The sequence below is a fragment of the Dreissena polymorpha genome, chromosome 6 (genome assembly GCF_020536995.1).
Source record: "Dreissena polymorpha isolate Duluth1 chromosome 6, UMN_Dpol_1.0, whole genome shotgun sequence".
Taxonomy (NCBI): Eukaryota; Metazoa; Mollusca; class Bivalvia; order Myida; family Dreissenidae; genus Dreissena; species Dreissena polymorpha.
The window spans coordinates 117,349,509-117,363,270 of NC_068360.1; the positions used below are offsets into that span (position 1 = coordinate 117,349,509).

Here is a 13,762-nt window from a genome sequence, read left to right on the forward strand (position 1 = left end):
TCATAATTGTGTAAGGGAGAAAACTATTTTGCTCTGGCTATGTTACCGTAGTTGAATTATTTCCCTTTCAAGTTGTAAGCCCTGTTAATTTGTTAGCAAAGAGCTATTTTCTAAGACAGCTTAAAGTAATTTATCATTTTCCAATTTAAACATATCTCAACTCCGCTTTTGTCATCCTTCATTATTCCGACTCAGTTTGTTTGCTCTAAATTCTTCAGTATTTATCATCTTTTATTATTTTCACCTCAGCCTGTATTCTTAATTGTTCTCCAGTGTGCATCATCTTTGATACATATATTCTCAAAAGTTCTATCCCAGTTTTCCTCATTTTCAATTCATACACTCATAATTTTTTCCCCGTGTTTGCTTGACCTTTTACACATTAAATGCCATCCCAGCAGTGCTTTCCACAGGACATTTAACGGTCCCTCGCCGGAGCACTTGAATTTCAAAATCATAGTCCGCGGGGCGCCTGAACTTTTCCAATCAGTGTATTTTTGCAGTTTCTGCAACAAGCCATTCTTAAGATCAAAGCAATGATGACTTCGCCGAAAATTTTTAAAGTCGATTTACAATCCTGTGGCAATTATGTATATCTATTTACCCAACTAAAGCCTGCCTAAAGGTGGAGCGTCATTGTAATGAACAATCAATATTTACCAATCAGTTTTTTTATTTATTCAAAATCGGGTCTGGTAATTGACCCCATTCCCAATGGAAAAAAGTATATATTTTTCCTGAATGGGAGCTTAAAATTCCAAATGGAAGGTTTCCAAATAAAATTATTTTTATGTCTTCCACTATAGTAGTGGGGAACATATTGTTTTTGCCCTGTCTGTTGGTTGGTCTGTTTGCGCCAACTTTAACATTTTGCAATAACTTTTGCTATATTGAATATAGCAACTTGATTTTTGGCATGCATGTGTATCTCATGGAGCTGCACATTTTGAGTGGTGAAAGGTCAAGGTCAAGGTCGTCCTTCAAGGTCAGAGGTCAAATATATGTGGACAAAATCGCTCATTTTATGAATACTTTTGCAATATTGAAGATAGCAACTTTATATTTGGCATGCATGTGTATCTCATGGAGCTGCACATTTTGAGTGGTGAAAGGTCAAGGTCAAGGTCATCCTTCAAGGTCAGAGGTCAAATATATGTGGCCCAAATCGCTTATTTTATGAATACTTTTGAAATATTGAAGGTTATCTTGATATTTGGCATGCATGTGTATTTCATGGAGCTGCACAATTTGAGTGGTGAAAGGTCAAGGTCAAGGTCATCCTTCAAGGTCAGAGGTCAAATATATGTGGCCCAAATCGCTTATTTTATGAATACTTTTGCAATATTGAAGATAGCAACTTGATATTTGGCATGCATGTGTATCTCATGGAGCTGCACATTTTGAGTGGTGAAAGGTCAAGGTCAAGGTCATCCTTCACGGTCAAATATATGGGTCAAAATTGCTCATGTTATGTCACTTCTGCAATATTGAAGCTAGCAATTTTATATTTGAAATGCATGTGTATCTCATGGAGGTGCACATTTTGAGTAGTGAAGGGTCAAGGTCAAGGTCATCCTTCAAGGTAAAACGTCATATAGGGGGACATTGTGCTTCAAAAACACATCTTGTTATTTTTTTAATTCTCAATATTTTGTTCCCATCCATATAAATTCAACCTTAGTAAATATAAAACTAAAAACACTGTCTTGTATTCTGAATTTTGAAGCATTTTTCAGCAAAACAAGACTAATTTCCCAATTTTAGTCAGAAGGCTGCAAATTTTCCCAATCCAAAGGGACCCCGCCCCATTCCCAAAATGGTGAAAAAAAACACACTGCTTTATGAGCAACAGTCATAGCACAGGAATTGACGTTATTTGACTCTAAAAATGTAAAAAAAAGTTTGGATGGACAGTCCTGCCTTACCCACCCCATCTGCCCCGGGGCATCTGAAAAATTCCTGTGGAAAGCACTGCCCAGGTTTTTCTAATATTAGACACATCCTCTCATTTCCACCCCTCTCCACTGTATTTCAAACATTCACTCATTTCCAACCCTCTCCCCTGTATTTCAGATTCACTCATTTCCACCCATCTCCACTGTATTTCACATTCACTCATTTCCACCCATCTCCACTGTATTTCACATTCACTCATTTCCAACCCTCTCCACTGTATTTCACATTCACTCATTTCCACCCCACGCCACTTTATTTCACATTCACTCATGTCCACCCCACGCCACTGTATTTCACATTCACTCATTTCCACCCCTCTCCACTGTATTTCACATTCACTCATTTCCACCCATCTCCACTGTATTTCACATTCACTCATTTCCACCCCTCTCCACTGTATTTCACATTCACTCATTTCCACCCCATGCCACTGTATTTCACAGTCACTCATGTTCATCCCACGCCAATGTATTTTACATTCACTCATTTCCACTCCTCTCCTCTGTATTTCAAATTCTATTATTTCCATCCCTCTCCACTGTATTTCACTCATTAACTCATTTCCACCCCTCACCACGGTATTTCAAACATTCACTCATTTCCAACCCTCTCCACTGTATTGCAGATTCACTCATTTCCACCCCTCTCCACTGTATTTCACATTCACTCATTCCCACTCATCTCCACTGTATTTCAAATTCTATTATTTCCATCCCTCTCCACTGTATTTCATACACTCACTCATGTCCAACCCTCGCCACTGTATTTCACACATTCACTCATTTCCACCCCTCTCCACTGTATTTCAAATTCTATTATTTTCATCCCTCGCCACTGTATTTCAAACATTCACTCATGTCCACCCCTCAGCACTGTATTTCACACATTCATTCATGTCCACCTCTCTCCACTGTATTTTACACATTCACTCATGTCCACCCCTCTGCACTGCAGGCCAGATGCTCCTCAACTGGCTGTCAGGCAGTATCGACAAGGCCCACTACCTGCGACTGGTCATGACGCAGCACGACATCAATGTGATCGTGTGTCAGGTGTGCACCTGCCTCATCGCCGCAGGAATTATGAGGCAGATTGAGGCCAAGGAACAGGAGCATGTGTTCAAGGTAACACAGCACTAGTTCTCTTGATCTTGATGACAGAAAGCTAGAAGAAACACACCTGAAACATAAAAAGCTACTGAATTGATTACATGCTACATAACAAGCTTTTTTTTATTATGTAAGACCTAAATTTGCTTGTCGTTGTGGTAAAAGTACTTCATTTGCATCTTTTTATGGTAAAAGTACTGAGTCTGTCTGTATTTATGGTTAAGGTAAAAAATCGGCCTGTCTGTATGGTATAAGTTCTAAATTTCTTTATGGTTAAAGTACTAAATATGCATGTCTTTATTTAGAAGTACTATCAATAATCTCCATGTCTTCATGGTAAAGTACTAAATCTGCATGTCTTCATGGTAAAGTACTAAATCTTAATGTCTTTATGGTAATGTACTAAATCTCCATGTGTTCATGGTAAAGTACTAAAGCTCCATGTCTTCATGGTAAAGTACTATAACTTTATGTCTTCATGGCAAAAGAAAACATTTTGGGGGTTTTGCAGACCAACATTTTCTAAAATTTTAAGCTTCAAATATTAATGTCTTTCAGAAGATATCCAACACAAAATGGTTTTGGTCATCTAACTAATGAATAAATAGTTTGCTATAAATATTTCCCTACTAGACTTATCAAATTCCTCAACTCAGTAGCGTTTGAATGCACTATGGTAAATTAGCCTAAATAAACTATGGTACTTTTAAAAGGTCAGTCTCTATAAAGCTGTTTAATGTGTGGGTTATCTGTTATAGGTTTAATTAAAATTCTTTTCAGTAGTGTAAACTACTATAATTCATCATCACTAGAAGACATGAGAGAACTGCATAATTTGATGTGATATTTAGTCTGGCTTAAATAATGGCGTAGACAGCTTCTTCCTGTTTGTTTAATATAATGTGCATAATTGCAATACATTTGAGCTGGTATAATATTTGTACCATGGTTTAAGTAAATATAAGAGATGTGTTCTGAGAATTGTAGACTTTACTAAGGTAAAAAAATACTTAACAAAAAAGCAACAAAGAAAAGACTTTTATGTTTAATTATGAAGTGGTTTAGTTTTAAACTGTATTTGTTATGCAAGTGTGTAATAACCACAATAATTAAAGTCTTGTCCATATATTATGATTTATAAAGAATGGTATGCGTACAAATTATAATTCACATCTTCAATTAAGCTGTCAGTATTTTAAACAGGATTAACAGTTTACTTTCAGCCCACTATTTCATTATATTGACCACTCATGTTGCTGCCCACTAAAACTCTGATGTCGTATGGCACAATACTAACCTTTGCTAGTGCCAATAAGTGGTGGTCTGTTATGAAACATGTGCGTATATTTAGATGGCAGTGGTCCAATAGGCCAAAAGAGGATTATATGGTCACAAAAGACATGTTGACTTAAGGACATAAGAAGTATTTTGTCACTGCACACCCACTGATTTCTGTCAGGCTATTTTTCATCAGTCAAGCATTTTAATTCCTTCATTTAGCAAAAGATTAGTGGTTGAAGTATAACTTTGTACAAATGCATATGAAACATAGTACTTCCTTACCAGAAAGCATTGAGTATCATGGGGGCTTTTTTGGCTCTGGTATTGATAGATTAGTTTGGTTGATACTATGAAGGCTGATTTGGAATTTAACAACTACAACAAATACAGCTACACTACGCGACCCGTGATTTTTGCCTAATTTGCGAAGTCAAGGCGGGCATTTTGCTTTTTGGGTGGAAAATCACCGCGATTTTACATGACTCGTCACTCCGACGTCGCGCGAGAGCAAGATAATCTTCGCGCTAAATCCCCTCAATGTTGTGGTGATTCGCCGCAATTCGCCGTGATCGCAGTGACAACGATGACTCGCCAATTCATGCATAGAAACCGAATCGTATCGATAACTTTATACATGTACATAACGCTTCTAATTATCACAATTATCCGATAATCCAACATCAAAAAAATAATCTTGAACATTTATGTCGGTAAATATGTTTGAGAATTTCATTAAAACAACCATATGACTACGCCATTTTTCAGAAGTGTAAAGAGTACAGCGCATAATGTGGGACACAGCTTTCATTGGACGAGCGTATTTAAATTTAGATTGATACAATACGATCTTACAAAAAAACGTTTTATTGCGTCATACGCCTTCATGTAAAAAACGTTTTCCTTCTGGAAATTGTGCTATTAATGCATAATATTATCAAAACATTTTTTTCACTCGTAAAGCGTTGTAACAAATTAATATACAATTCAAAACAAATATACCATAAGTATAAATGTTCCGTTAAATTCCCAAATGAGAATAAAATTTTTTAATCCGAAACACACTTCCGATGTTTTAATGTTAACACGACTTTTACAAATGCTTTCAATATAGTCATTATATATATTTCCAGACAAAAGAGCGCGAAAATTATGCGGCAATGTACAAGGTCAAGGTATACGAGTGTGCAAGTATTGATTTTTTATACAAACTGCGTAGTGCAGAGAACATTGAATTCTGTTGATTTCGGTTAAATGTTTCTTTGGTATTTTTCAAACAGTTATATCGCCAACAATTTGATATTTCTTTTAAAGTCAATTCAAATCAAACACGCCGTATCCGTATCGTTACTGATAGAAGTAAAACATAATACCTTGACTTGTATAGTTTTTTTGTTGTGAGAGACCATCTGAGTAAACGCCGAAAAATATATCCAAACTGTTATTTTTTGTCAATGCCCTTTGGTCCATTATCGCACTTAATTGGCAGCGCCATCCTGTTGTTTCTGTGATTGTCACAACTTTTCACAGTTTTAACACGTACAAAGAGTGCCAATTAGACACTTGAACAAACACTATCACCCGCTGGACAGTACACACTAAATAATCAAATGTTGAGGGTTTTTTGTTTTTGGCGTGAAAACCCAGAGAAATGCATGTACATTATACATCATCATAAATTTATTGAACTCTGCGAACGCTAAGTGCTACGTTGATATACTCGTGTTTTTTTTTTCCAGCAAAACAAACACAATGTTTAACGGCTTTAATATATAGGCAATGATGTAATAACAAAACATTATTTACCACGATGTCATAATAACATGTACTTAAAAATAGAACAGTAATGTATTTCCGATTTCCGGCTTATCAAGCATTGTGAATGTATGTACAACGCTCGGAAAGTAACGCGAGTAACACGAGTTATCTGCATTGGAGCCTGAAACAGAAAATAAATGAGTATAGCATATTTTAGTCCAAATAATTAGATGTAATCTACCGTTTACATTTAACCTTTAAATGAAAGTGTAGCTTAAACAATTTCCCGTGTTGTAAGGCGCGAATATTTTGCTAAACACTGTGAACAAAAGGGCTACACGTTATAATTCTTAATGAAATGCAAAAATAAGTATTAACATAATTAATAACGTCAATTAACACACACGGTAAGATCAAAGTTTAAATGGAAAACTTATATCATATGTCTCGTAAATTACCAAATTATTAGTTTCGTCGAAATCAAATACCATGTATAGAGAAACAAGGTATTTATAACCGACCAATGACGAAACACTATGCAACTTTCAATTTACACAGTGCTACGCTACATGTATATTGCAACAATATGGAATTTGAACAGTGGTAGTGTATTCGGGCCTGGAATATAATTGATTGTAAGTTTTAATAAACATTCTGCTAATGCAATTAGTTAAAACATGTTTACATGTTATGTTAAATAATTATTGCATGATCATTCTTCTGCGCTGTTATATTAATCTGGAGCCGTTAAAGCTTCCGACATTACTTCATCACGTTCATGTAGGAACGGGAGTATTTTAGCTAATACGCCCATTGCATACAACAACAACAAAAGCTTTATTATTGCAATGTATAATGTAAGTGTATACATTTATGTTACATGTACATGTAATGTAGTGTAACCCTTAATGTAAATCCCTTAAAAAGGTGAACCACGGCGGTTCGCGATGATTTGCGGTAATTCGCGCTGATTGCATAACAGCGAGATACATCGCGCGACGGTCGCCGAGACATCACCCAAATTTTCTTGTCGCTCGGAATCACCGCAATTTGTCACGTTGCATTGATTGCGGTGATGCGAGAATCGTGCAAAAATCACGGGTCGCGTAGTGTAACAAGATTGACCATTTTGTGAAAGTCAGTCCTAATTCTTATATGAACTGCATCATGCAAAAAAGGGTCTTCTTCCATAAGCAGCCAGCAAAGCTCCAGCTCAGCCTGCGCATCTGTGCAGTCTTGTCAGGAGCTTCCATGGCCATTTATGAGACCATGCCAACTTTAGTGACTGTATAGCAAACAGAAAGCTTCTGACTAGACTGCCCAATATTGCTGTCTGGTCTATAACTACGCTGACTGTAGTGCTGCAGCGAATCCAAAATTTCAATCGGATCCGAATTCGAATCCAAAGGCTCGGATATCGAATATCGGTTCGAATCCTAATTTGAAAGTAAAAATACGCAAAATAAATTATTATTTGAATAATTTATATTGCTATAACCAAAATTATGCTTTGAAACACCAGAACTTATATATTTCTTATGAAAAAAATAAAAAACTTTTATTATTATTATTATAAACTTCAATACTCCAAACAGAGAACAAGAATCAAGTGACAGTTTAAGAAAATAAGAAGCCTCAAAAACCCTTTAAATGTGTCTTGTTCTGTGAAAATTAGGCAAAATGCATGTGGGTTAAGTGTTGTCCCAGATAAGCCTGTGCAGTCCGCACAGGCTTATTAGGAACGACACTTTACGCTTTAATGGTATTTTTTTCGTTAAAATGAAGTCCCTTTTAAGTTTAAACAGAAAATCTAGTTTAAGCGGAGAGTGTCATTCCTGATAAGCCTGTGCGGACTGCACAGGCTTATCTGGGACGACACTTAACGCACATGCATTATGCCCAGTTTTCTCAGAACTAGACACAAATAAACAAAAATTCAGCAATATGACTAGATTAAAGTTGAACATTGTTAACCAATTCTTGCATCAAAATTCAAACTATACAAAATACTGAAAGTAAACACATATTAAATCTAAGTGTTAAGATTGTCACATCAATAAACTGAAGTTGTTACAAAGTCATTCTGTCCCCCTGGGTGCTTTTGAAGCACTCAAAGTTGGTTTAGCTTTAACCTTTTCAACTTTAAGGTTCTTTTTAAGGAAGACAAGTTTATCAACATTTTCTGGCAACAGACAAGCCCTTTGGGCCGATACAAGGTCTCCTGTAGTAGAAAATACTCTTTCACTAGCCACAGATGTTCCTTGGATGATCAAGTATGAACAGGCAACTCTAGCTAGAATAGGATATTTGTCAGACCTTGCCCCCCACCAGTCTATTGGATTCACTTCTATTTTCGCCCTTGATTCTTTCAGATAACAGTTCAGCTCTAATTCAACTTTATCAGCAGCAGAAGACTCTTCTTTAGTAATGAACACATCAAACAAACGTCCTAGAGCACTTGTTGGTTTTTGGTTACTATCTGCCACTGGGGTGTCTTCAACAACAATAGCTGGCTCTTGCTCCTTGTAGTTGTTGTTGTCATCAGATTGTTCCTCATCATTTAGGATGTTCAACTGAGGGGGCTGGTCACTGTCATCAGCTGTGGCCTTAGATTCCTCCTGTGTGACAGCTGTTTGTCTCATCTGAAAGAAAAAAATTAAAAAAATTAGAACAAATTTTACCTTCTCATGATCTTATGCCACATAATCCTTATGTGCTAATGTGTAAATCTGTTATCTCTGTGATACCTATGTTTTCTATCAAAAGCTCTAATTTCTCATTAGTTGAATCTATATAAAATTATTACATACATTTCCTTATTACATAAGTTGTGTTTTAATGAATTAATATTTTATTTCTTTTTCAGCTTTTATATGTTTGTTGAACTATTTTCCTATGTAATACAAAGTCGGTTGTTAAAAGCTTTAACCAGCCTATGTTTATTGTTGAAAGTCTTGCCAACACAAACATATTGAATTTAATTGGTTTTGAGCTTTACCTAGTAAAATAAAATAAGTTTATTCCCTTACAATATTAACCTGATCCATGACCCTTAAGAATAAAATTTCATGATAAAGTGACTGTGTTTGAGTAAGCTATTTTTTTAAGATCTTATAAAATAATGAAATATTTTCTGTACTATATTTCATAATTCCAGTAAATTTAAACAGATTTTAAACAAATACACTCTGCTTTTTTATTTTCATAAATGAAGGGATAAGGTTAATACTGTAAGGCAATATTATAGGAATTTACAAATGATATAGTAAATTATAAATACAAAGGAAGATTATCAATCCCATCTGAAGAGCAATAGTAGACATTCTGTTTTTGATGGCTGCCCGAGCATCAGTTCTGTTCTGATCAGTGATGAACTGGATGTCCCTGAATCTTTGGTCAACAAGGCTGTACTCTACCAGAAATGGTTCTATGTCATTGTACCTTAAAATAATAACATTAATTTAAATCATGTGTGAATTTATAAAAAAATGCTGAAAACTATGTCATGGTTCTAAAATAAGACGCTTTAATATGTAATACTAGTTATAATCAGATAAATTTTCGACCTTATCACTACAATGTTTGGAAAGTAAATAATTCAGTCATTTGCTTGATTCAGAAATATTGAGCGCTCAAACTGTGCAGTGAAACACACTGCCTTCATTTCAAAGGATTCAAAAACTAAGTCAAGTTAAAAATTACCGTGATTGCAGATCTCCAAGCATGGCAGCCTTGACTCTTGAGATGGTTTCACTGTCCAAATCATTCGCTGTCACATGCAGAGTCAGCAGATTCTAGTAGTTGAATATAAGAGAGACTGTCGGATACTTCTCACCACACAGAGCTGTTGTACAGTAGCTGTCTTGAATGGCTCAAGGAGCTAAATGATAAAATTAATTGTTGAGAAATAAAAATAGGAAAAGTTAAAATATACCTTGTTGGCAGTCTTTTTGGTAGGATAATAATAATGTTATTAATTTATTTTCATTTTTAATAATAATAAAACTCTTAATAAAAAATACTAGTAATCAAATTGGCAAATAGAAGCACGCTGATAAAGTACTTAGGCATTCATACATGTATATCAAATATATAACTTTAAAAAAAGTTCATGAATACCTTAATCAGCTGATCTATCAACTCCCCATCATCTTAAGTGAGCGGGCGTTCCTTGATTCTCAGGTCACGCAATTTCATAGTGGCATCCACAGCAGTTCTCTGGCCAGCGAATCTATAATATGACAAAAAATGTAAATTAAAAGAACTTAAAGGCAAGAACAACTCTTCACAAGTTCAGGAACCATCAAGAAACTTCTTCTCAACTATTTCAATTATTTTCTTGTAACTAAAAACAATCAAAATATGTGAACCATATAAATTTCCAGTCAGTTGTCGCCACTATAACTCTTAAATACTAAAATTCATGTTTTATTTGATAGAAAAAGTAAAACAAAGCAAACCAAAGTGCTTCCTGACAGACATTTAGGTTAAATATAAAATTCATTTTATAAAAATCTGAAGAACATGAGTAAATAACTAAATATTATGTACTTTTTGTAGTATTTGATAACTAATACTCATTTTTGTGATTTACCTTGATATCATTTTAAGATTTTATCATCTTGCCTACCTTTCTAACATGTCAAAGGTGCTATTCCATCGTGTGTCGACATCTTGAATGAGCCGGAGGGGCTTCATTCCGAGGGCTGTTGCTGTAGCAGCAAGGTGTGCTGCTGCGGTACTGCTGCGATGGAAGAATCCTACAATCCGCCTTACTTTTTTCAGAGTCCCTTGTGAACTGTCAAATTAAGAACATGCGCAAGAAAACGCACATGCTGCAAACCACACATTTGTACTGCATTAACAATATTGGCTGCATTGTCTGTTGTGATGGCAGACTTTTGACCATTTTTCACTAGGTTCCACTCTACTTTAGCTGAGTTAAGAACAGCACTCAAGTTTTCAGCTGTGTGACTTACATCCAGGTGTCTTGTTCGCAGAACAAAACTTTTCATTTCATAATCTTTTGAAACTGTATGGGCAGTTATTGTGACATAACTTTGTGTAGCTCGGCTAGTCCAACCGTCAGTAGTTAAGCTAACTGTTCTGCATCCTGGATTTCAGCCATCACTTCTTGTCTCACTTCACTGTACAAGTTAGGAATCATGGTTTCTGCAAAGTATGTCCTGCTAGGAATAGGGTATTTTGGGTTGATACATGCAATCATATGAAAAAATCCAGGGTCGTCAACAATACTAAATGGCCTCAAGTCTTTTGCCATGAAAACAGCTATGGCTTGCGAAATCTTGCGAAGATCCCAGATTTAACACTGTACTGCTCAGTAGTAGAAGCAAGTCTAACAACATCTGTTATTTTCATTTGTGTTTTTATGTCCCCCACTATAGTAGTGGGGGACATATTGTTTTTGCCCTGTCGGCTGGTTGGTTGGTTGGTTGGTCTGTCTGTTTGCGCCAACTTTAACATTTTGCAATAACTTTTGCTATATTGAAGATAGCAACTTCATATTTGGCATGCATGTGTATCTCATGAAGCTGCACATTTTGAGTGGTGAAAGGTCAAGGTCAAGGTCATCCTTCAAGGTCAGAGGTCAAATATAGGTGGCCAAAATTGCTCATTTTATGAATACTTTTGCAATATTGAAGATAGCAACTTGATATTTGGCATGCATGTGTATCTCATGGAGCTGCACATTTTGAGTGGTGAAAGGTCAAGGTCAAGGTCATCCTTCAAGGTCAGAGGTCAAATATATGTGGCCCAAATCGCTTATTTTATAAATACTTTTGCAATATTGAAGATAGCAACTTGATATTTGGCATGCATGTGTATCTCATGGAGCTGCACATTTTGAGTGGTGAAAGGTCAAGGTCATCCTTCACAATGTCAAGGTCATCCTACAAGGTCAAACATCATATAGGGGGACATTGTGTTTCACAAACACATCTTGTTGCCTATATAACTTCGGTATCCAAGTATGTTAACCCATCACTCAATACTGCAGTAGAAAACCAGAGCTACATTTATATTAACATGTAACTCTAGGACTTTATGTAATAGCATTATATCTGTTTTTTCCATGCAATAACATTAATTGACTATCCATGGCATAGTTTGTCATTTGTCATCACATGAATGCAGATGTGTCTTATTTCAATCAATTCAGTATGTGTGTTTCAGTGTAATTCAGTTGAATAATACATCATTTTCTTATCAGAAGAGCAATTTTAGAGTGTTTTACCCTAGTGAGTACTTTCATAACAAATAAATAGGTTAGTGCACAACTGCAAACATCATATAAGATTAAAAGGTCTTCCTTTGGAGGTAACGTAATCACAGTTTATTCACATTCAAATGCATGTTTTTGTAAGAATTAATTATGACAGTGATAAATCTTGGTATTTTTCATTCATTCAAAGTTATTGCTGAAATTAATGTGCCTGTCATAACTGTTGGTTAGTAATTATTGCTTTGTCCTTCTCTTTAAAAGAATTCAATGGAACATTTATTGTAAAGATGGTATGGATAAAATTGCTGAGCGCATAGTGTTATGTTTTTATGCCCTCCTTTGTTGATGGCTGCATGTCACACTGTGTCTGAACTGTATCTTTGTCAGTCATCATGCAATTAAAAATAACTTACCAGAAATGAACCCCATGAGCCGGTGTGTCGCATAAACATGCAGCCCCCATCTCTTAGGCTCATATTATGGTCACACTTGGAGGTCAAAGGTCAAATTTAGCCAAGAAAATCAGCTTTGTCATTCATCATCATTCATGTAATTTTTAAATAACCTTCCACAATAACTTTTAAGTGTTACGTGTAACATGTGTCTTCCTAGAGTTTGCAAGACTTTGAATGGAGGTTTTGTGCTGAAATTTTGCGTTCTGGTAGTCTACATCCAGACATTGCATATGATAGCATATTAATTCAAATTAAATTATTAAATTTAATGTTGAAAACGTGGTTTCAAAGCATTTTCATGTTTCTTGTTACAATATTGCACATGAATTGCATGAAAACAATGAATGGCATTCAGGGCTAGTAACTAATATTTGACAACAGTTGCTACCTTCATTCTTTCAATACTTCTTTTTTTCGAAGACATAACAGTTTCCTAAGAAAATCTTAATTAAAATCAGCTATTTTGGGGCCATAGACTGATTGGCTCCTTCTAATTAACATCCCTAGCAATGCTTGTTTTCCCTTCCTTGCAGACTGACTGCATGTACTACTGGACCCACACTCAGACTAGCGCCCAGTCGCCAGTCCACGATGTGAGCAAGATGACGCCCATGTGGCCCCCTACCCAGGATCAGGTGGCGGAGACCAAGCCCGGGCTCAAGTACACTGAAGCAGGTAGGCAACGCTTGGGAATCAAAATAATTGGGCCATACTCTGTGATACAGGGGTTTAATGCATGTGCGTAAACTTTCATCCCAGATTAGCCTGTGCAGTCCACACAGGCTTATCTGGGACGACACTTTCCACTCTTATGATATTTTTCATTTAAAGAAAGGTTCTTTTTGGCAAAATCTAGTTAAGGCGGAAAGTGTCATCTCTGATTGGCCTGTGCGGACTGCACAGGCTAATCTGGGACAACACTTTAAACACATGCATTAAACCCCTTTTAACAGAGCGTGGCT

At 36.0% G+C, this 13,762-nt stretch overlaps 1 protein-coding gene across 3 annotated transcripts in view; it reads left to right on the plus strand.

Moving 5' to 3' along the window:
* Positions 1 to 13,762, plus strand: part of LOC127834445 (uncharacterized) — an 83,926-nt gene that overhangs the window by 23,195 nt on the left and 46,969 nt on the right. For all 3 annotated transcript variants that reach the window (XM_052360290.1, XM_052360289.1, XM_052360291.1), the window contains 2 exons: positions 2,911 to 3,080; positions 13,334 to 13,475. In XM_052360290.1, the coding sequence (XP_052216250.1) occupies positions 2,911 to 3,080; positions 13,334 to 13,475 (312 nt within the window). The remainder of the gene's footprint in view (positions 1 to 2,910; positions 3,081 to 13,333; positions 13,476 to 13,762) is intronic.